Source organism: Sarcophilus harrisii, chromosome 3 (genome assembly GCF_902635505.1).
Source record: "Sarcophilus harrisii chromosome 3, mSarHar1.11, whole genome shotgun sequence".
In the NCBI taxonomy this organism is placed as follows: Eukaryota; Metazoa; Chordata; class Mammalia; order Dasyuromorphia; family Dasyuridae; genus Sarcophilus; species Sarcophilus harrisii.
The window spans coordinates 320,209,299-320,233,889 of NC_045428.1; the positions used below are offsets into that span (position 1 = coordinate 320,209,299).

The 24,591-nt window shown below is 36.5% G+C and overlaps 1 protein-coding gene across 1 annotated transcript in view; it reads left to right on the forward strand.

Moving 5' to 3' along the window:
* Positions 1-6,867: 6,867 nt before the first annotated feature.
* Positions 6,868-24,591, forward strand: part of ERCC3 (ERCC excision repair 3, TFIIH core complex helicase subunit) — a 40,566-nt gene continuing 22,842 nt past the window's right edge. Inside the window, exons 1-8 of the mRNA XM_003763765.3 lie at positions 6,868-7,051; positions 9,381-9,586; positions 10,126-10,362; positions 15,922-15,971; positions 16,390-16,525; positions 16,637-16,801; positions 22,031-22,235; positions 22,797-23,111. Coding sequence (XP_003763813.1) covers positions 7,024-7,051; positions 9,381-9,586; positions 10,126-10,362; positions 15,922-15,971; positions 16,390-16,525; positions 16,637-16,801; positions 22,031-22,235; positions 22,797-23,111 — 1,342 coding nt within the window. The 5' untranslated portion in view covers positions 6,868-7,023. The remainder of the gene's footprint in view (positions 7,052-9,380; positions 9,587-10,125; positions 10,363-15,921; positions 15,972-16,389; positions 16,526-16,636; positions 16,802-22,030; positions 22,236-22,796; positions 23,112-24,591) is intronic.

Consider the following 24,591-nt stretch of genomic DNA (forward strand, 5'->3'; position numbering starts at 1 on the left):
CCCATTTCAAGTTATTCTTCACATTACATTGGACAAGGTCAGAATGGGTCTTTGAAGTGATATATTGATATATCGTGGTCCTTTGTATTTGAATTACTACAAATTGGTTAGAAATGTCCTATCATGCTTTGACGTGACTTTATTCTGTACTGTGTGTTTTAAGAAACTAGCAGAATAAGAATTGGAAATTGAATTTCCAATCTGATAACATTTATGTGATTAAAGAAAGTCTGTATGTTTTTAATATACGGTACCAAGTAAAATTTCTCATACCTAGGTATAAAGTGCACTGTTGAATGTCACTAAATCTGTAGTTTTAAAAGGAGCCGGTATACTCTTATTAGGTGAAGTACCTACCAAAGGTCTGGTACAGTGTGGTTTTTTCCACATTTCATGCACATTTTGATTTTAACATATTCAAAATGGTGCTTGTAAAAATGTATAAAAATACTTTTGATTTTTAATTTCTATGTATTTGTTTTTATTTTCTTGCTGGTAAATGGCTTTTATTATTTTTTATTTTTTGTATCTATTGTAAAAGAAACCATGTTTATTTTGTTAGTGACCAATGACTTTGTTTATATGAAAATTTGTATATTGATGGTACACATCTTTGTTTAGGTTTATCATGCATGAGGACCTGAAAGAATTAGCACAATGAAAATTGCTTTTTCTTCCAAGGTAATTCATTTCTTGAAAGATTATGGTACAAAGGCTTACTAAAAGTAACCTTCTGGACTATGGAATGAATATAAATGGCACTTTGAGTGTTTAATAAAAACAAATATTTATTTCCAATTTGCGTTTGATTCGATTAATCTTTTAGGTGAGGCCAGCCACCAGAAAGATCAAAGATGGAATTGAATTTCTCCCCTTGGTTCTGGGAGCTTAAACTCCTGCCTCCAGTCCTTTGTCTTCTCTGCCTCTGAGAGCTTCTCTTCTCTAGCTCTCAGTACCTGCTTATATGCTGCTCCACACTGAGTATGAACCAATCATTATATCTCTAGGAAACCATTATTTATTTGTTGTAAGATTAAACAATCATACTGAACCATGCAAAACTAGATAACCATTGTCTCATCAATTCCACTTAGTTACTACCTTGTAAGAATCTTTTGTTTCAAGTTCAGAGTTCTGGTCCATAACACATGATCGAGAACTGTGAAATTGTGTCATTTGACCTATCATTTCATCTTTATCTTGCCCTTATTTTCTTCACTGAGCTCTAATCCTTTTATCCTCAATATTCTCTCAGTTGATTATTACTCTTGCTCTGACTTGGCTTTCCTTCCTTTCAAATCTCAACTTTCTAGTTAACCAGTTCAATTCTTTTGTCCCCTTGTTCATGCGTAGCCAAACCCTAATCCCAGAGTACTTCTATTATTTTAACCACTGCAGAAAGCAATGGGAGAAAGTTGCACAATTGAGCCAACTGAGTCCCACAGAAAATTACATTATCTAACAACTGGACTCCTTGTATAGTAAGGCAATGCTTTTGGTCCTTCCTAATTTATTTTCACACATCCTATCAAATCCCACATTACTCTTCTCATCTAAATATCGTATATCATACTTGGAAAATACTTGCCATTTACCATGGGCCTCCTCTTCCCCCCTTTTCTGTCTCAAAACCATTTGATTTTGGGGATGGAAATGAGGTATGGTGCAGAAGCAAGTGGAGGGTCCACATAAAACTGCATATAATGTTTTTCAAAGTACATGTTGATTTTGCAGAATTTTCCCTTTTTAAAAATAAAATCTTTGACATTAAGGGATGTTTCTCGGAGGGAAATTGGGGTATACAGGAGAAATGTAGGCAATGCAAAAATAAAATTTTAAAACCATATTTCCCATTTTATCTGCTATTCCCATTTTCTAAAGAGATAGCCTTTTTCTTAGCCAAAGCCAATCCTCTTAAATATTCTTTTGATACCATCTTTTACCATCTCCTGCAAACTGTATATGCCCTCAAATATGTCTTCCTTTCTGCCTCTGTGTCTGTGTCTCTTGGTCTTTCCTCTTACCCCTCTCCGTCTCTGCCTCAATCTCATTTTACCTCTCCTTTATCTACAGATCTCTTTCCTTATATCTAACATCTCCCTTTCTCAGCCAAATTTCTAGCAAAGCTATCTAGTGTCACTACTAATACCTCCTTTCTTTTCTCACATTTCAATCATATGAAGTCTGGTTTCTGATTTCATCACTCAGTTGCAACTTTTCTCCAAAATTATCAGTGATTGTTTGGTGGCCAAATATATTGGCTTTTTCTCAGTCCTTATACCTCTTGGCCTCCCTACAGTATCTAAAACAGGTGACTGTCCTTTCCAGATACTTTTTTTTTTTAACCTTTTCCATTTCACATTTCAGGGAGTTGTTTTCTTTTTCCACTTTATCAAATCTTTTATTTAATGAGATATATTTCTTTTCTAAACTCTTGCAGAGTTTTCCTTTCCCATTCTTCTAGATCTCTTTTTAGATCCTTTTTAATTTCTTCTAGAAGAGCCTTGTGTGGTAGGGACCACGTCATATCCCATCTAGAGACAATCTGCTTTTAGTCTCCTCAGTGTTTGAAATCTGTTCTCTTTCATTATAGAAGCTATCTATAGTTAGAGCCTGCTTTGCCTTTTTATTTTTTAAAAAAAAAGTTGGGGTCTGCTTTTAGGGCAATGAAGGCTTTCCAAGGTTCCTCAACAGGCACCTCGAAGTGGCAGCGGCTGTGCTGGGATCGTGCTGAGTCACTCCCAGTGCTGGGTGGGCGTGGCCAGGTCCTGTGAGACTCCTGGGCTTTGGGGTGCACTCTTTACCTTTTGTGTGTGTGTTGGGTGTTCCATAACTTCTCTGCTGATCTACTGGCTTGCAACCAGGGCAAAGTAGCCAACACTGGTAGAGTCCTCCACGTAGATTCCCCTCCCCGGGGAGATCGTCCTCCACCCCCAGCCTACTCAGTATGCACAGGCCTCTGTGCTCTACCTGTGCCTGTGCCTGGCCACCTCCTCCCTCACCCCTGTGATCAAAACAGACCTTTTCTGGTGATCTTCTTCAAAATTATCTTCTGTATAGAGCCGGAACTCTGAAAAGGTGTACTTGAATCTAGGTCAGCAAGGTACTTATAGTTAAACATATACTTAGTACTTAGTATAGTGGTGTAATGGTTGCCCACGCTCAGTATGTTGTGATGTAATTGTACTAAGGTATTTAAGGGAGTCTCAGACACAGAACACTCTCAGCCACAGCTCTCCTCCACAGACACAGAGAAGACTTAGGACTCCATCTTTAACTAGCCTTGTGGCAGCTATCCTTTCTCCTTCATTCCTTCACTAAGACCAAGGACTCAGGCTGATCCCAAAGTCCTCCAGAGAGGTAGTCCAGATATTACAATCTTCTGTTGATAATTTGCTATACTCCCAATATTCATGGGTTTTGCCAGTCTTGAACTAATTTAGAGGTTGAATTTCATAAGTAGTGTGAGGGTAGCAGGAGAACTCAGAAAGAAGCATGTGCCCTCTCCACCATCTCCTCTCTATTTTGATGACACAGCTCTGTTGGATCTCCTCCATATTTGTGTGGCTACTCCTTAGTCCCCTTTGCTGAATTGTCATCCATAATATGCTCTGTCCTGAACTCTCCTCCCTGTGTTCACTTATGTTTACTTTAATGAGATTAAAGTATTGGAAAACTGCAAAAATTTTAACCATAAAATTTAACAGGTGCTACCAAGAACCTTCATAATACTTTTTGTGCCCTTCAAGTTGCATGCCAATATTTTTTAAAGAATTAACAAATTTAATATATCCCTTAGAGTTAAAAGGTGCTTTTTAATTTTTTATAGTTTTTTTTTTTTTTTTTGGTTTTACATCACCATTTCCCAATGTCTTTAGAGAATCATAAGCAAAGAATAAGAGAAAAGTAAAGGTGGCCAAAAAAAGTTTAGGAAAATCAATACATCAATCATTTTCAATACTATAAGACTCTATAGCCACTCTTCCACATCCATATGCACCCATTTCTGCAAATAAATCAGAGATTCTTTGGGTCCAACCATAGTCAATAAAATCATATGGTATTCAGCTTTTATTGTTCTTATTTTTATTTACATTGTAAGCATGGATATTATTTTCTTGGTTTTGTTCACTTAGCATCAGTTCATATGTCTTCCCATGGTTCACTGTGTTCTTTATATTTATTCATCATGTCTTGAGTTTTCTTTGATCTCTGGTAATTTCGTGCACTCAGGTTTATCCTAAGTCTCTTCAGGATTCAGAGAGGCTCTTGTTGATCTCAGCTGGATGGAGGAGTTTATAGATGATTCTTATTTAGTTTTTAGATTGGTGAGTTTCTAAGCTCCACTGAGATGTTTGTAGGAGGGATCTGGGCTCCTTTGTGCCTTAATTTCCCATAATCCTTCAAAAATTTTAAATAAACAATTTGAAAGATTGGTTCAAATCATTAGTCAAGAGAAATACTAAGCAAAAGGGTTCCAAGGTTTCAACTTAAGACACAGCAAAATGACAACAATTAGCAATAATCAATTTTGGAGTTGTGGGATGACAGGCATCTATTATTAAAGTTGTATCAACAGGGAAGGTACTAAAATAGAAGGGAAAATATTTATCCCTTTTTTGAAGCATCAGAAGTTAGTACAGTGTCAGGCCCATAGCAAGCATTTAATAAATACTTGCTGAATGACTGGATTACAGATCAAGGTCCAAATAAGAATGTCAAGTAACTTGCCCAGGATTATAAGCAGTAGAAATTCAAATCTTATATTCTCTCATCACTGAATTTTCTTTCCATTAGAGCCCCTGGAATTCTTTACCTTTTTTTTGGATGAGGGATTACTGTGGCAATCTGGTAAGGCCTTACTCAATATTTTTAAATGTATAAAACAGAATTCATAGGACTACAAAGGAAATCAATTATAGTGAAAATGAAGTAACTTTTTCCCATTCAAGATCATGCCTTCCTGCCCCAAATTCTCTCCGATCTCCAAGTTAAGAACTTCTGCAGTAAATTAATGCTGCCAATTTACTCCCTACTTTTACTCCAGTTTCTGGAATGCCCATTCCTATTCTTCTCAAAACTAAGCCCCAAATTATTTCAAACCCAGACTTCCCAAATTCCTGGACTTCTATAAGCCTAGCATTCTATTTAACAGGTATACTTTCTATTCTGGCCTACTCTGCAGCTTACCTGAGCCTATAACTTCCTTTTCCAGTAATAATTTTCAAAATTAGAAATGCAATAACATCAAAAAAACAATCAAACAGATGGAATAAGGAACGCAGTAATGCTTGAAATTATGTACTCTATGTGTTCCAGTGACACTGGCTTCCTTTCTGTTTCTTGAACACAACAGCCAATTTTTCAGTTTTGAGTGTGGTCCCTACATTTCCTCTATACATGAAACTCTTTTCTTCCTTACCTCTTCCTCCTGGATCTCCTGCCTTCTTTCAAGTATCAACTTAAGTAAAACCTTCTGCAGGAAACTTTTTCAGTTCTCGTTTTTAATTTCTTTTCTCTGAGTCTATCCTCAATTTATCTTTGAAGTGTCTAATTTGTACACCATTTATATATTGTCTTTCCTATTAAACTGTGACATTCTTGAGAGTAAAGAATGCCCCTTTGTCTTTGTATTCACAGTACCTGCTACCTATTTTATATTTTTGGACAGATTGATGAAACAAATCAAAACATTTCTAAATAAGTATTATAAACCTGGATTCTATATTTTAAGAAATTATAGATGAAAACAACCCCAAATACATAAGGACCAGAGGTCAAAATAAAAACAGAACCACAGTAAGGATTATGTAAGACACGTCAGGTGCCACAAAACAAAGGAGACCTTGTAAGGTTATGTTCCAAAAGAAATTGAAGGAATATGCATAGGCAAAGAGTAAATAAAATTAACATTACTGCTACCAAGAAAACTACAGGAACAAAATTAATTTATTTACTCATCGCATATTATGTCATTACTCAATGCCATACCAAATTAACCAAAGCCCTTCATAACTTGAACCCTTCCTATTTTTCCAGTCTTTCACCTTCAAACCTTATGGTTCAGTGACACTGACTTCTCAGCTGTTCCTTTCACACCAATTCTATTTCTGTGCATTTTCAGCATCTGATTCCTCATGCCTAAAATTCACTCCTTTTCCCTACCTCTTACCTTCCCTAGCTTCCTTCAGGTCTTAAATAAAATCCTGCCTGTGGTGGACCATTGCTGACACCAGTCATTTTGACTTTTGGGTTGCCACTGGACTGATGACTAAAGAGAATGAGACTGATGGATTTCTATAACTCCGGGTCACTTAAATCTAAATCAGTTTCGAGTCAAGATAGCACCCTCCTGAAGTAATTGGCCATCCTCCAGAAGGAAGGATGAACAACAATCCTACGTTCTATAAGACCCTTTTCCAATCCTCTCTAATGTTAGTGCCCTCCCATTTATTTTGTATATCTCTACTGTGTGAGTTTTGCAGATGTGGAGGTTTTCTTTCTTCCTCTTTTTAACTTGTTCAGCCATTTCTTAAATGATGATCGTCTCCTCAATTTCCACGTCTAAAATGTCTATTAAGGTATGAAAGGGTGTCTCAGCCAAGCTTTTTGGTCCCCAGGCCACCAATGAGGATGATTGACTAACTGCGGTTGAGGGTAGTCAATTAAAAAGGAATAATTGATTAAGCGCCTCATAAACGCCACACAGGAAGGCAAGAGAAAGGCTTGACCAAGGAACGAAAAAGAACGAATCACGATTCCAAAAAAATCTGAACTTCCGGGTTATGTCACACCATTGGCTCCGCCCATGATTGACCACGACTTCGGGGTCCCACTCGCACTATTTTCCCCTCTTGAGAGGCGGGACTTCCTATTGCTTAGCCGGAAGCTTTCCAAGCCGCAAGCGCGGAGTCGCAGACTGGGACCTGGAGGTGCTGCCCCTTCCTCCGGGTCTCGGAAGCATCATCGCCGGGACGAGCCTCCCGGCGTCGTCGTTGTTGTCGCTGCTGTCTAGTTCCCAGCATGGGCAAGAAGGATAAATCCGACCGCGGTGAGACGGAAGGGAAGGGAAGGGGAGGCCGTGAACCCCCTCCCGGGACAACTCATACCCCTCCAGGCTTCCCGGGAGTCCTTTCCCCCTACAGGAAGGCGTCCCCCAGCCACCCTCCTGGGCCCCCGTCCTTCCCTCTTCCTCAGGCTCTGGGCCCCGGCTGTGACCGCCTCTCCCTTCTGCGCGCCCACTCTTGATTATCTCATCAGCCGCACCAGTGTCCCAAAGCTTGCGCAGTTTAAGGCTGCGCTAAGATTTCTTGGGACACCCTCTACCGCCAGTCCCCCATCGCCAAGGTGCCAATTTTGAACTGGATGTCCCATAACCATCTTAAACACATTATGCCCAAAATAAAACACATTTTTTGCTCCACCATTTATCTTTTTAATCAAAAATACCTCCATCCTTCCAAGTCATTCTAGTTCCCTACCCTGCCTTTACCCCCCATTACTCATCCAATTAGTTGCCACCTTCACAAAATCTTTTAGATTTGTCCCTTACCCTAGGTCCACTACCCTAGTTCAAGTTCTCATCACCTCTGGCCATTTAATTGGTCTCCTTGTATCCAGATTCTCCCTTCTCTAATCCATCCTCCACACAGTTCCAAAGTAAATTTCCTAAAACGCACTTTTGACAAAATCATTCTCTTTTTTCAGTAAACTCCAGGGACTCTTCATTATCTCTAAGAGTTCACAATATGCCTTTCCAGCTTTTATTAAACCATTGTCCCCTCCACACACTCAGTGGTCCATCCAACCTAGCCCACTTCCTGTTCGTTTGCACCAAGTCATTCCTGGTGTCTGTACTCTGCTTTCACCTGCCTTTTAGAATGCCTAGTGTTCTTCAAGACAGTTCAAGTACTACTACCAGAAATAAGCCTTTACTGATTCTTCCAGATACTAGTAACATCTTCACACCCCAACAAGCTTGTGTCTGTTGTACATGTTATACACGTGTCATGTATATTCCTGTGTATGTGTATTTCTTCCCATATTGTCTTTGTATCCCCAAATTATAACCAAGTTCCTAGAACTAGAGACAATAAGAAATAGACAATAAAGACAATAAAAAAATGTTGATGAGACAAAGAAACAAGAGGTCAGCTCTCAAACTGGAATATGTTTTTTCTGAAATTAATCAACCAATTCTCAAGTATTTGCTTATTACTTTCTGCAAGATACTTTTTGATTGGGGAGCTCCAACCTCATGTGTGTTTAACAAACATTTATTAAATGTCTCATTATGTCTGAGGAACTGTGCTAATTACTAGGGATGCAAAAATCAGTTCATTCAAGGAATTTACAATTTAATACAATAGGAGCAGTAAATATAAATAGCTGTGATATACAAGTAAGTAAGTGTGCTAAGAACAGGTCAAAGCAAAGAGCAATGAAAAATTTAAGAAAGCTCACATGTATTTTCCCTGTTGCTTTATTTATTCTGGAATTACAGGCAAATATATTGGCATGGGGTCAATGGACAGTTATGATGATTCATTGTTGATCAAGCTGTATCTTTGGGTTCCTGTACTACCCTAAATATCATGTCAGCCTTGCCAAATACTGGAATGTGCTTTATTCATTGCTGGATGCTACTTGCAGATGGTAACTTGCAGAAGTATGCTTGTTGATTTCATTTGAATTTTAGGTTAGGGCTTTCCTGAAAAGCACAGCTACATCTCTCAAATATGCCTCCTTAAGTGTCTTATACCGTCACTAGGCCTTTGTTATCTCATGCTTGGATTGTTTCAGATCCAGTGGATCTGCTTACCTCCATTCTTCTCCACTCAGCCATTTGAGTGATTTTCCTAAAATAGAGATCTGACCATGTCTCCTCCCTGTTCAATAAATTCCAGTGGTTCACCTCAAGGTTCAGATACAAAATAGTGTTTTGTATTTGTATGAAGCCCTTCAAAACCTAGTCACTCTTACCTTTTTAGTCTTACATATCATTCCTCATCACACACTCTTTGATCCCGTAACAATGGCCTCCTTACTGTTTGTCAAACAAGACACTCCATCTCTCAGCTCTAGGCATTCTCTCTGCCTTTCTCCTATTCCTGGAATGCTCCTCTTCTTCACCTACTGACTTCCCTAGCTTCATTCAAGTGCCAACCAACACAGAAATTATTTCCCAATCTCTGTTTAATGCCTTCTCTCTGTTTACATACTCTCTCCTCCATTAGAATGTGAGCTCCTTGAGAGTAGAAACCATCTTTTTGCCTCCTTTTCTATTCCAACTGCTTACAGTTCCTGACACACAGAAAGCACTTAATAAGTAATTGACAGAAGCTATTTAGTATGTGTTTCATTGCTATGACTTTTTACAGATAAAAAGAAGTCCAAGAAAAGACACTTTGAAGAAGAAGATGACGACGAAGATGATGCTCCTGGGAATGAATCTCAGGAAGCAGTTCCATCAGCAGCTGGGAAGCAAGTAGATGAATCAGGGACCAAATTGGATGAATATGGGGCTAAGGACTACAGGATTCAGATGCCACTGAAAGATGACCATGCCTCCCGCCCACTCTGGGTGGTAAGAGTTCCATGTCAGACCAGTAATATACTAAATGCTTAGCATTCTAGCAAATACAAAAGAAGTCTTATGATAGACTCCCCACAAGATATTAATAATCTTCTTATAGGGATAATACTTACACATAAAACCATTAGAACAGTCTAAAGTAGAATGTAAAGGAAATTAGTTTATACCTGAGGGATTGGTGCAGCTGAATAGGTGTTAAGGGCTTGCTACAGTTGAAAATGATAGCAAACTCACCAGTAATCTTAGATTCAAAAGGAAGGGGTGCCTTGGTATGTTCCTTATAATGTAAGAGATAGCATCTTCAATTCTTTGTAATGATCCCATCCTGTATTTTAGGAGTGCTTATAGAAGTAATCTTTATGTTAAATTGAAAATGTCTCAGAATATAATCTAAAACATGCCATATATAAGTTGCTTATTGTGCATATGATTTGAGTATGATAGGAAAGAAATCTCTCTTACTCTTCTCCCTATCTTATGACTGTCATATATTTATTTGTAGAGATCTGACCATTTGTCTTTTGTCTTAGGCTCCTGATGGCCATGTTTTCCTAGAAGCCTTCTCTCCTGTTTACAAATATGCCCAGGACTTCCTAGTGGCTATTGCTGAGCCTGTATGTAGACCAAGCCATGTGCATGAATACAAACTCACTGCTTATTCCTTATATGCTGCTGTTAGTGTTGGACTACAGACAAGTGACATCACTGAATATCTCAAAAAGCTCAGCAAGACTGGTGTTCCAGATGGAATCATGCAGTTTATTAAGGCAAGTGACTGTACCTTAACCAATATCAAAGGCTTCTGCAGTTGCCATTAGTAATATTTTATAGTTGCCAAGGGTTTTATAATGAATCTAAAAGTTGATTGGGTTCAAATGCTTCCTCTCTCATTTACTAACTTATGATCTTGGATATGTTATTTTAATATCTCTGGACCTCAGTTTCCTTATCTGTAAAATAAGGAGGTTGGACCAGATGGCTTAGAAGACTCCTTCAAGCCTAAATTATCCTAATTAGGATCAGAGGATCCTAGTTATTTAATAATTTAAAGCTACATAATTTTGTGCTTTGGATTCTGTTGCTATATTATTTGAGTCAACCAACTTTTGAAAAATACTTTGCTCTTAAAATTAAATTATTGTTACTTTTTATATCAGAGTTTTTTCTGCTCCAGGCTTACTCTGAAATTTAATCTTTCCTTTTAAAGAAAAACAAACAGTTTGAAAAACTGGCTGGATCCGGCAACATAACTATTGCCTTTGGATTCCCTCCTTGCCTTTTTTTTTTTTTTTTGCAAAGAGATAATTGTTTCATTATTTGTACTCCTGAGTGATCATGTTATCCTTGTTCCTTGGGCATGTGGAGGACAAATGATCATGGGACTGCTTTGCATGAAGTCATTGAGGAAATTAGTTTTGCTTATTTTTGTGTAAAAGGCACTCAGATGTAGAAGACTTTGGTGATGGTGATGGACTTGAGTACCACCTTTGGCATGTGTATTCTTGGTTGTAGCCCATGGATCTATTCCTTGTCTGATAGTTTCTTCTAGCTTTCTTTTTTAAAACAAAATTTTTAGCCTTTCTCTCTTTATTTTTCTCCCAAAATAGAGTGTTTCTTTATTAATAATTTCTTAATTACTATTTCTCAAATTGCTTTTGACTTGTGGCATATTTGGATTTGAGAATATCAAAAATGATTTACATTGTATAATGTAACTCTAGAGTACTTCATTATTACTACTTAATTGATAGGGAATCAATTTTGAGAAATCGGGCTTAGGTGTTTCATGAGGTAAAGGTCAGATTTCATAGAATCTTATGATCTTTTCCTACACTGTTGTTTTAAGTAGTTTCCTTACTTCAAATGTCTCTTGTTCTTCTAGTCCATTATATTTTTCATTGCTGCCAGATTAGTATTTGAAATAGGCAAATTGGATTGATTCCTCCATTGCTCAGATATCTTTAGTAACTCACTATTGCTCACCAAAGACTAGACTCTTTATTTTGTCATTCAATTTGCGCAATCTTGCAACAGCTTATATTTCTAGCTTATGCTCACATGATCCTTCTTTGTGTATACCTTGTCTCCTTCCTAAAAAACAAGCATGTCCTGTGCTTTTCCACTTTCATGAACTTGCTATTATTATATCCTAAATAATATATTATTTATATTATATCCTAAATATGCTCAGAGGGTGGCTCTCTAGCCTCCACTTGTCTCTGGTCTATCTGTAGAGGCTTAGTTAATATGCTGTTTTTTCATTGAAGTTTTCCCTTAGCACCTCCACCAGAATCTCTTCCTTCTCAAGAACTCTCCTCATATTTTAGGTTCCTTTCCTGAAGGGACAGTCTGTTGAAGAAGACATTTTAGGTAGGAGTACTCCTTGTGGAATGAAGTGAGAAACCTAGAGAGCATATTAGTAGTGAAATGGACAAGCATGGGCAGATCTAAAAGATATTTTGAAGGAAGGTGGAGCTTAGTAGTGAATTGGATAAATGTTTTAATTGGGGTAGGCATTGTGTTTCCTGGAAGGACAAGGTAGAACTTATGCTACATTAATGTGTCAGCTAACCTTGTTATAATATATCACTTTTACAGGATAGGGCCCCAGGGTAGGGAAACCTTGAACACAAGGAAAGGTCTGGGTCTAAGGGTCTAGCTTTAAAATCTATAACTAAGAGTAGTGTACTAGACCCATAAAGTTGATGGTGAGGGACTGAAAAGGATAAGCAACCCTCAGGCCAACTTCCCAAATTTGCTCAGGGTCAAATTATGAATCTTTGAGTATCAAGGTTATTCTTTGAGCACTTAATACACAGTTGTTCATAGGTTTTATTGTAGATGTTTTCGTTATTATTACTTTCTATCTTGCCTCATAACCTACCCATTGCTAAACACCTAAGACAAGTCAAATGAATATATAAAGCAAAAGTAAAAACCTAAATCCTATTAGGGATTTAGAAACCTAGGAATACCTATTTAAACTTCTTCTTTTGGTTATGGGAACTCCATAGTTCAGGGGTTCTTGAAAGTACCGATGGTTAAGTTGCTTTCTTTTGTGAATACTGGTATACTATAATACTAGCATCACTCTGCCCGCTGCTTATGAAGCTTCCAGAATAGGCCAATTCCATCTTCCAGCTGCCACTGTGTATAGTGGCATTTTCCCAGGGAACAGACTTAGGGAAGGTAAATGGCTAATACTTCCATACATACTAAAGGAATGGTTCCCTGTTCTCTTTATCTCTCATGTTCCAAACCATTCAAAATCATGCATGTCACGATAGAATAATGGTGACTAGTATATTCATCATTAGTACTTTGTACCCTAATTTCTTGTTAAATAACCTGGGTCTTTTCCATTAGATTTTTCTACAGGTTCCTCCTGGACTGGGTTCTGCTGTCCAATATCCCCACAGTTGTATAAACCTTTCTCTATTCCCAATTATGACACAGTTAACATAGACACTGATGCCCCCTGTCTTAAGCTGTTGTAGTTCAATAATTCTGGCAAAAGTCCATGATCTTTTTGCTTCCTGGTTTAAAAAAAAAAAAAGTGTAGTCTTGAGTATTTTTTTAAAAATAATTACAAGCAGGGCCATGCCATATCTTTAAAAGTTTTTCCTGAAATTTATTTGCCCATAAGGAAGTCAGAACTTGGAAAGATGTCAAAAGATAGTGGAGAAGGTCCTAAGATTCAGACACAATTGAACAACAAAAAGAAGAAAGTCAGAAATACAATGTTCCTAGAAACATAATTTTCTTCTATGTGGAGTCCAGCCTTCCTTGACCCCCTTTGAATCACAAGTTATTTTTCCTTGAAATATAATAAAGTTTTAGAAACTTATTTAGAACTTTGAATTTTCACTAAATGAATAACTCCATGACTTTACATACAAATTAGGATGCTGCATAGGAACTTTTTTGAAGGAGTTCTTGGAATCAGGAAATACTTCTTCACTAGAAAATCTGATCTTTGAGCTCTTGAAGTTGGAGTAAGCTAACAAGCAAATTGTAAGGTTGAGATAGTCTACTCTTAGCATCTCTCTTCTCAAGCTATATGTAAGCAAATTTCTACATCTGCCACCTGCATCTGTAGGAACTGTAGTTTGTATTTTAATACCATTGTTCTGCTGGTAGCTCATGATTATTAAACACGGGAGCATCAGAGACTCCAAAGAATTGAATATTAATGTTATCTGTTAAGCAATGGAGAGGTACTGATTGGCATGAGTATACTATAACACATTTACCATCAAGGATTACAAAGAAGAAACAAGGTTAAAGCTACCCTCGAAGAAATATATGAGTTTAAAAGATTATGAGTTGATCATGTAATAAGTACAGGGGATAACCAATTGATTGCCTGCATACTCCAGTGGTTTTCTTATTCAAGAAAAATTGAGGGGAAATTGATAAAGGGTCAAAGCATTTGAACAGACAATTTTCAGATGAAAAAATTAAAGCCATCTGGAATCATATCAAAAAATGCTCTAAATCACTATTGAGCAGAGACATGCAAATTAAAACAACTCTGAGATACCACCTCATATCTATCAGATTGACTAAGATGACAGGTAAAGATAATGATAGGTATTAGAGGGGATGTGGGAAAACTAGGACACTAATGCATTATTGGCAGAATTGTGCAATGATCCAATCATTCTGGAGAGCAATTTGCAACTATGCTCAAAGTTATCAAATTGTGCATACCCTTTGATCCAGCAGTGTCACTACTGGGTCAGCATCTCAAAGAGATATTAAAAAAAGGGAAATGAACCCACATATGCAAAAATGTGTATAGCAGCTCTTTTTGTCATGGCAAGGAATTGGATATTGAGTGGATGTCCATCAATTGGAGAATGGCTGAATAAGTTATGATACATGAATGGAATGGAATATTATTGTTCTGTAAGAAATGAACAGGCTGACTTCAGAAAAGCATGGAAAGACTAATGTGAACTGCTGAGTAAAGTAAGCAGAAGTAAGAAAATGTACCCAGCAGCACTGTGATGATCAACTGTGATAGACTTAGCTTTTCTCAGCAATTTAGTGATCCGAAGCAATTCCAATAAAACTTTGGTTGGAAAATGCCATCCACAGCCAGAGAGAGAATTATAAAAACTGTGCATCAAAGTATACTATTTTCCTTTTTTTCTTCTGTTATTTTTTTTCTCATAGTTTTCCCTTTCGTTCTGATTTTTCTCTACCAACGTGACTCATGGAAATATGTAAAATAAGTAAATAAATATACATATATAACCTAAAAAACTTTAAAAATTTTAAAAAGAAAAATTGATAGAAGTACAAATGATGAATTCTATCCACTTCTGGATAGAGATGGATAATGAGATGGACTAATTAATATATTAGCACAGTGAGACATATTTTTGGACTTGCCAGCCTGGAAATGTTTTGCTTAACTATGCAAATTTGTTAGAAGGGTTTTGTTTTTCCTTTTTTTTTTTTTTTTTTTTTTTTAAACACTCCCCAACCCCAACAATGAGGAGGTAAGAAAGAAAAAAAATATTTCATCATGGAAAAAAAATTATTTTTTAAAAATAATTGAGAATGATCAATAGAACATTGGGGTAACCCCATGGGTCAAACTGATAGGGGGACGTAGAAAACAGTTAAAACAAGACATGTATAGAAGAATAGCAGTCTGCATCTTCCGAGGGAGCAACCACATTAATAAGATTACATAGAACAATGAAATTATTAGAGTATTTATGAGGTATCTTTTGCAAAAATAATAGAAATAAAAATATCTATTTTGGGGGAAATTGCTGAATAAATTGTGGTTTATGAATAATGAAATACTTGAAATAAAAAGCAAAGAAGATATGGAATTTATAGTAACAAAAGAAAAATAAATATGAGCTAATGTAGAGTGAAATAAGTACAACAATCTCAATGATTATTTTTTTGTAAGTATAAATAACAGTAAAGGCTAAATTAATTGCAGTAACCAAAATTGATCCCAAAGAACAGATGGTGAAACATACAATTCCCTTTCGGGAATGAAATACAAAGCTACACATGATAAGTGATTGCTTATCCATAGTCAGATGTTTTTATTTATTTATTTATTTATTTTTGGTTGAAGGATATGAGCAATGATTACAAGCTCTTAATAAAAAAGAATGCTCCAAATCCCTAATTAGAACATTTTAGTTTATTTGCATGTTCCAAATTGTCTTTTAGTGTTCTGGACAATATATTTACAGAATTGATGTATTCCCATGTCTGGATATATTAATATTTTCCTGACCCTGAGCCACTTGTTCCTAATTTGTCTTTTTTTGGTTTCTTGTTGATTATAGTTGTGTACTGTAAGCTATGGAAAAGTCAAGCTCGTGCTGAAACACAACAGGTAAATAGTCAGGGGCCCAGGAGGGGAAAGAGGGAATTGAACTATATTGATAAACCAATGCCCAAGGCTTTTTGGACTTGCCTTCCATCTAGTTTAAAAAAAAAAAAAGTAAAAAGAAAAAAGTAATAGGGAATGTTTCTGAAGGTATTGGCAAGAAAAGCCCCAGCTCTTTAGTTCTCTAAAGAGGTCATTTATTTTGCTACCATTTTTAGTTAAGTGGAGTAGTTTTTGTGGTACCAAGAAACTAGAACTAAAATGTGTTCCCATTTGTCTGAGGAATAGTCAGATGTTATATTCAGCCTAAAATGGGTTTGTAAGTGACCAAAACATTTTTGTAACATAAAATGTTAAAAATGAAAAGGACAGAGATCAGTTAAATCAGTATCTCCATGTTCTTTTACTCCTTCCTACTCTGTAGGTATTTTGTTGAAAGCTCTCACCCAGATGTCATTAAAGAGCTTCTCCAGGACCAGGTGATTAGAGAATGCCGCCTGAGGAATGCTGAGGGGGAAGAAACTGAGCTCATCACTGAGACCTTCACAAGTAAATCTGCTGTATGTTGGGTTTCTGGAAAACTTGGGAATGTAATAATGCTTTTCTTAATCCTGTATCCCTTAGTTCTTCTCCCCAGTACTGCAACTCTTAGATCTGCCTTTCCTTTGCAGATTTCCAAAACCAGTGAAGGGGCCAGTGGACCCTCCACATCACAAGGAACAGATGGTCAGAATAAAACAGATGTCCCCGCAGACTTGTTTGAGTTTTATGAACAAATGGACAAGGATGAGGAAGAAGAGGAAGAAACACAGACTGTATCTTTTGAAGTGAAGCAGGTTAGCAAATATACTTTCCACATGCTTTATTTATCAAATGACCTGCTGAAAGCAACAAAATTGGTTTCGTTTTTAAATCTTCCTTTTTTACTAATTCTGTCTTCAGGTTCTCCCTGATTCTAGGCTCCCTCCTGATGACATAGCCTTCCTAGTCTCCCTTCCCCCATCTCCCAGTTTATTTCTTTTGGAATGTTTGGTTTTTTTTTTTAATTTTGAGTTTCAAATTCTCTTCCTCTCTTCCACCACTCCCCTACCTATTGAAAAGGCAAGGAATGTGCTATCAGTTATACATTTGAAGTCATGTAAAATATTTCCATATTAGCCATATTGCACACAATAAAAAGCAAACATCATAAAGAAAGTGAAAAAAGTGTGCTTCAGTCTGCACTTAGAATTCTTCAATTCCTTCTCTGAAAGTGGATAGCATTTTTCATCATAAATCCTTTGGAATTTTCTTTGATGATTGTATTCATCTGACCTTACCTTCCTTTCTTGCACTAGCTGCATCTTTTTTTTTTTTTAATAACTTTTTATTGACAGAACCCATGCATGGGTAATTTTTTTACATTATCCCTTGCCCTCACTTCTGTTCCAACTTTTCCCCTCCCTCCCTTCACACCCTCCCCCAGATGACAAGCAGTCCTATACATGTTGAATATGTCACTGTATATCCTAGATACAATATATGTGTGAAGAACCAAACAGTTCTCTTGTTGCACAGGAAGAATTGAATTCAGAAGGTAAAAATAACCCGGGAAGAAAAATGCAAACAATTTACATTTATTTCCCAGTGTTCTTTCTTTGGGTGTAGCTGCTTCTGTCCATCATTGATCAATTGAAACTGAGTTAGATCTCTTTGTTGAAGAAATCCACTTCCATCAGAATACATCCTCATACAGTATTGTTGTTGAAGTATATAATGATCTCCTGGTTCTGCTCATTTCACTCAGCATCAGTTCATGTAAGTCTCTCCAAGCCTCTCTGTATTCGTCCTGCTGGTCATTTCTTATAGAACAATAATATTCCATAACATTCATATCCACAATTTACCCAACCATTCATTCTCCAACTGATGGGCATCCATTCATTTTCCAGCTTCTAGCCACTACAAACAGGGCTGCCACAAACATTCTTGCACATACAGGTCCCTTTCCCTTCTTTAGTATCTCTTTAGGATATAAGCCCAGTAGTAGCACTGCTGGATCAAAGGGTATGCACAGTTTGATAACTTTTTGGGCATAATTCCAGATTGCTCTCCAGAATGGTTGGATTCTTTCACAATTCTACCAACAATGTATCAGTGTCCCAGTTTTCCCGCATCCCCTCCAACATTCATCATTATTTTTTCCGTCATTTTAGCCAATCTGACAGGTGTGTAGTGATATCTCAGAGTTGTCTTAATTTGCATTTCTCTGATCAATAGTGATTTGGAACACTCTTTCATATGAGTGGAAATAGTTTCAATTTCATCATCTGAAAATTGTCAGTTCATATCCTTTGACCATTTATCAATTGGAGAATGGCTTGATTTCTTATAAATTAGAGTCAATTTTCTATATATTTTGGAAATGAGTCCTTTATCAGAACCTTTAACTATAAAAAATGTTTTCCCAGTTTGTTGCTTCCCTTCTAATCTTGTTTGCATTAGTTTTGTTTGTACAAAGGCTTTTTAATTTGATATACTCAAAATTTTCTATTTTGTGATCAATAATGGGTCTCTAGTTCATCTTTGGTCACAAATTCCTTCCTCTTCCACAAGTCTGAGAGGTAAACTATCCTATGTTCCTCTAATTTATTTATAATCTCATTCTTTATGCCTAAGTCATGGACCCATTTTAATCTTATCTTGATTATGGTGTTAAGTGTGGGTCCATGCCTAATTTCTGCCAAACTAATTTTCAGTTTTCCCAGCAGTTTTTGTGAAATAATGAATTCTTATCCCAAATGTTGGGATCTTTGGGTTTGTCAAACACAAGATTGCTATATTTATTGTCTGTTTTGTCTTGTGAACATAACCTATTCCACTGATCAACTAATCTATTTCTTAGCCAATACCAAATGGTTTTGGTGAACGCTGCTTTGTAATATAGTTTTAGATCAGGTACAGCTAGACCACCTTCATTTGATTTTTTTTTTTCCACTAATTCCCTTGAGATTCTTGACCTTTTGTTCTTCCATATGAATTTTGTTGTTATTTTTTCTAGATCATTAAAATAATTTCTTGGGAGTCTGATTGGTATAGCACTAAATAAATAGATTAGTTTAGGAAGTATTGTCATCTTTATTATATTCACTCAGCCTATCCAAGAGCACTTAATATTTTTCCAATTATTTAAATCTGACTTTATTTGTGTGGAAAGTGTTTTGTAATTTTGCTCATATAATTCCTGACTTTCCTTTGGTAGATAGATTCCCAAATATTTTATGCTATTGACAGTTATTTTGAATGGAATTTCTCTTTGTATCTCCTGCTGTTGGATTTTGTGGGTGATATATAAAAATGCTGAGGATTTATATGGATTTATTTTGTATCCTACAACTTTGCTAAAGTTACGAAGTATATGTTATGTATAAAGTTATGAACATAAAGTTATTTCTAATGCTTTTTAGTAGAATCTCTGAGGTTCTCTAAGCATACCATCATATCATCTGCAAAGAGTGATAGTTTGGTTTCCTCATTGCTTACTCTCTAATTCCTTTAATCTCTTTCTCGACTCTTATTGTCGAGGCTAGTATTTCTGATACAATGTTGAATAATAATGGTGAAAGTGGGCAACCTTGTTTCTTTCACTCCTGATCTTACTGGGAAAACGTTCCAGTTTTTCCCCATTGCATATGATGCTTACTGACGGTTTTAAAAATATGTTCCTGATTATTTTAAGGAAAAGTCCATTTATTCCTATCCTCTCAAGTGTTTTTATTAGGAATGGATGTTGGATTTTATTAAATGCTTTTTCTGCATCTATTGCAATGATCATCAGTATGGAATCTTTTACAAAAGTTTGCCTGTTCTCTTCTTATACTTTTGTCAGTGATATCTTCAATACTGATGCAGATCCTTTTCATAAACATGCAAAAATTGGCCCAAAGTCACCCAGGGAGGAAAAAGAAGCTGGGATTCAAGCCCAGATTTTATTTAGCTTTCAGACTAAACAATTTCAGTATCTTTAGTTTTTCCTGTTGGGCTTCTACAATTTAACCCTGTAATCATCTTTACTTGGTTTCTGTCCAATCTACCTTGTTCTAGCTACAAAACTATGCATTATATAAAGAAAGGATCTGGCATACCACATTCAGTGGGAGGTGATGTCATTGTTTCAGTATGTTAGTATCTTAAACACATAATTAGAATAATAAAGTTTAGTTTCTGGTTTGGAGGTTTTTGAAGGAAGGGCAAGGAGATAGTAAGAAGAGTAAGAAGAGAAGTGATTAAGAGAAGCACAGTGCCATTTCTAATGAGCCAAGGCAGTTATTGAAGTAGTTTTTTTGCTTCCCTAAGTGTATTTTTCTGTCCTTAACTGGATTGCTGACTGTGCAAATTGGACATAGCCTCAATCTCCCTACCTTCACAATGTTATTGCCACTCCCCAATGATTTCATCCATAAACCTAGTAAGTTTTTTTCTACTCTTCTGAACCCCTCACATAAAATGAATAAATATCAGTGCTTCGTTTTTTTCTATTTCCCCAGTCCCTAAGATAGTAACTAGTTTACAATATTAATAAATGTTCATTGATTAATTATCTTCTAGATTCTGAGTCCAACCTATTCTCTGCAGCCTACGAGTCTCTGGGGAAGCACAATCTCTGCCTTCAAAGGCAGTTAAATGACACAGTGGATAGATAGAGTACTAGGCCTAGAGTCAGAAAGATGACCCTTCTTGAGTTCAGAATCTCATCTTAGGCACTTACAAATTGTGGGACCCTGGGCAAGTCACTTAATCCTTTTTGCCTCAGTTTCCTTATCTGTAAAATGAAGTAGAGAAAGAAATGGCAAACCACTCCAGTATCTTTGCCAAAAAAAAACAACCCTCAAAATGGGGTCACGAAGATTCAAACAAGACTGAAACAACTGAACCACAACTGCTTTAAAAAGCTAATATGTTAATAAAAGGGATGACTCATACATGATAGACAAATTAGTTAATAGATAATGTTTTTTCGATCTCTTTTTGAAGTATTAATACATCTCTGATTTTTGTTCCTCCCTTGGTAAATATTCACTTTCAGATAATTTAAAAATTGATCTCATAGTGATTTCAAAATTATATTATCTCCAAGACATATTTCTTCTGTTTCTTGTGTTTGTGATTGGTTTGGTATATCTTTTCTACCCAACTTCATTTCCTAAGTGTCATATCCCACTTCCTTAAATAGCACTTCAGGAACTAAAGTCTTAAATTCCAAATGTGATGATTCTGCTGTCAATGATAATGAAAACAAATGTCTGTAGAAACTTTGTATACTTATTATCCTCCTTCTATATGCATCTGTAAATATGCTAGGAGCATTGGCTCAGTTTGGTTCTGTGTGGTCAGGTGGCATTACTTACTATAGCTCCATAGTTCTGTTAATACCAGTTAAATTCTGAAGAGGCAGTCTTAAAAAGCAGTGTTCTGAACATATTTCTCTAAACATTAATTGCTCTGGCTTTCATTGATTGCCCAACAGTAGGTCTCAGGCCGAGCTCTCCTTGGTTAGTGTTGGGGTCCTGATTGACTCAGAGTGAATGTAAATAGCAGTTGTTTTTGTTTTAGCCAGAAACCCTGAGAGTCTTCTCTTCTAGGTAGGTAGGGAAGAAGGAAGAAGGAAGGGAGGAAAGAAGAAGGAAGGAGAAGGGAAGGGAAAGAAAAGAAAAGAAAAATCGGGGGGAGGGGGGGAACTAGGTAAAAGAAGTTATTCTCTGTTTCATTTCTTACTTAACCTTAGTCACTGGTTGGGCATGGACTCAGACTGAACTGAAACAAACTGTTAAAGACCTTAGCTTAAAAAGGCCAAGGTCTCCCATTTCATCCCGGGCCATTTCCAGTCATCCCTGATCTGTATATGGCCACTGGACCCAGGTGGCTCTGGATGAGAATGGGAAGCAGGTGACCTTGCCCAGCCCTTCCTCACTTCAGTCCAATTCACCTCCCCAATGTCATGGTCCTCTTCAAAATGAAGAACAAACAACAATTCAATTAAAATAGTTAACAAAACTTCATAAACACTTTCTCCCCCTCTCCCCCAGGAAATGATTGAGGAGCTCCAGAAGCGCTGCATCCATCTGGAATACCCATTGCTGGCTGAATATGATTTCCGGAATGATTCTGTCAACCCTGACATCAATATAGACCTGAAACCCACAGCTGTCCTCAGGCCCTATCAGGAGAAGAGCCTTCGGAAAATGTTTGGGAATGGACGGGCCCGGTCAGGGGTCATTGTCCTCCCTTGTGGTAAGTGATCATAGGTATCATTGAGTCCAACCTTCTCATTTTACAGATGAAGAACCTGAATCCTTGCATAGCTTGTCAATAAATAATACTTTTTCCTCCTTTTGATTGCTTTCAGCCTTTTCTTTCTTTTATAAATGTCCCTAAAACTCACATTTTTTTTAATCATCAGTTATTTCCAATCAAGCCAGTTTTGATTGGTCTCACAATGTGTTTTATTACTCTTATTAAGTTTCAGCCCTTTATCATTTTTAATAGGTATCAGCCCTGAGATCTCAAGGTCAATGACAACTGCTGCTAATTTTTAACACTTTATTTGTTTTTAGATGAAATTAGCTTTCTCTTCAAGAATGAGTGATGTGTCTTTTTCAATAATAGCTATTTCAGTTTCTTGATGGCATTCATTTAAGTTATTTTTGGTTCAGGGTCATTTTATGAAAGCAGAGAATGAATATATTTTTTTTTTCTTTTTCCATTGGGTAATAAGTGATGAAATTGGATTTTTTTTGGCAGTTTCTCTTGACCTGACCTTGGGTGAGTGAGGTCTGTGCTTTTTTGTTGTAGGAGCTGGGAAATCTTTGGTGGGTGTGACAGCTGCATGCACTGTCCGAAAAAGGTGCCTGGTACTTGGCAACTCAGCTGTGTCTGTGGAGCAATGGAAAGCTCAGTTCAAGATGTGGTCTACCATTGATGACAGTCAGATCTGCCGGTTCACTTCAGATGCCAAAGATAAGCCCATTGGGTGCTCAATCGCCATTAGTACCTACTCAATGCTGGGCCACACCACCAAGAGATCCTGGGAGGCTGAGCGAGTCATGGAGTGGCTCAAGACTCAGGAATGGGGGCTTATGATCCTAGACGAAGTACATACCATACCTGGTAAGCCAAAATTGGCCATAAACTGCCTTCTAGTCTTTTTAGAGGAAAGGTAAGAAGAATACCAACAATAATACCAGCATACTACATGTTGTTAGGTAAACATTATAGTTTTCATTTTTGTTTAAGTTGGGGTGTATCTTTTTATAACTCTCATGCTGCCTATGGTTTTTTAGTATCTAGACCACCATTGATTAATATTTACTCATAGCTCTCCTATATAGTACTTTGAGAATGGAAAGCTAAGAGCATTGGAGTTTTTGAAGGTAATATTTTTAAAAGAAGCCCAATTATTGCTGTTTATATAATAATAGCCTTTATTTAGTAGTATGGTACATTAACACCTCACTGATTCAAGCTAATGGAAGTGGGAATAAGGAATGGTAAGTTAAAGTCAGGTCTATTTCATGTATTATTTATTTTTGCCCACTAGTTTTATTTTATTTTTCCCCTGTTACAGTTTTTAACATTCCAGTGTCTTTGCTTTTCTCCCTTCCCAGCTCATACCACTACCACCACCCTGTTAAGAATACAGGCAATTCAATAGGGGTTGTAGTCATGTATATGTATATACATTTATAATAGTCATGTTGCAACTGAAAACATAGATCAAAAAAGAAAAACCCTCAAATGAAAATAAGAAAATAAAAATGTATGCTTTAATCTGCATTGAGACATCATCAGTTCTTTCCTTGGGTATGGATAGCATTTTTCATCATTAATCTTTCAGTTATATTGGATCGTTGTATTTCTGAGAATAATTAAGTCATTTTTAGTTGATCATTTCACAATATTTACTTTGTACATAACATATTTCAGTTTCTTTCAGCAAGTGGAAGTCTTTGCAGATTTTTCTGAAAGCATCCTGTCATCATTTCTTTGGTTTTATGTTTTATATTTTTATTTTCCCCAATTACATGTAAAACAATTTTTTTCCATTTGTCTTTAAAATTTTGAGTTCCAGATTCTCTCCCTTCCCACACACACCCCTATTGAGAAGGTCCATGTGAAGTTGTGCAAAATATTTCCATACAAGTCATGTTGCAAAAGAAAACAGATACCCTCGTCTCAAAAAAATCTTGCTTCAATCCGTATTCAGACACAATTACTTCTTTCTGTGGTATGAATAGCATTTTTCATCATTAGTCCTTCAAAGTAGTATTAGATCGTTGTATTGCTGAAGAATAGCAAAGTTGAATTCATAACTGATCATTCCATAATTTTACTATTGCTATGTACATAATGCATTTCACTTTGAGTTCATGGAGGACTTTTCAGGTTTTTCTAATAGCAGTCTGTTTATCATTTCTTCTAGAATAATATTCCTTTATAATCCCATACTACAGTTAATTCAGCTATTCCCCAGTTGATGAGGATCCTTCAATTTCCAGTTCTTTGCCCTGAGAAAAGAGCTTCTATAAAAAATATTTTTATTCATGAGTTTTTTTTTTTTATTTCTTTTGAGATTCGTGCCTAGTAGTGG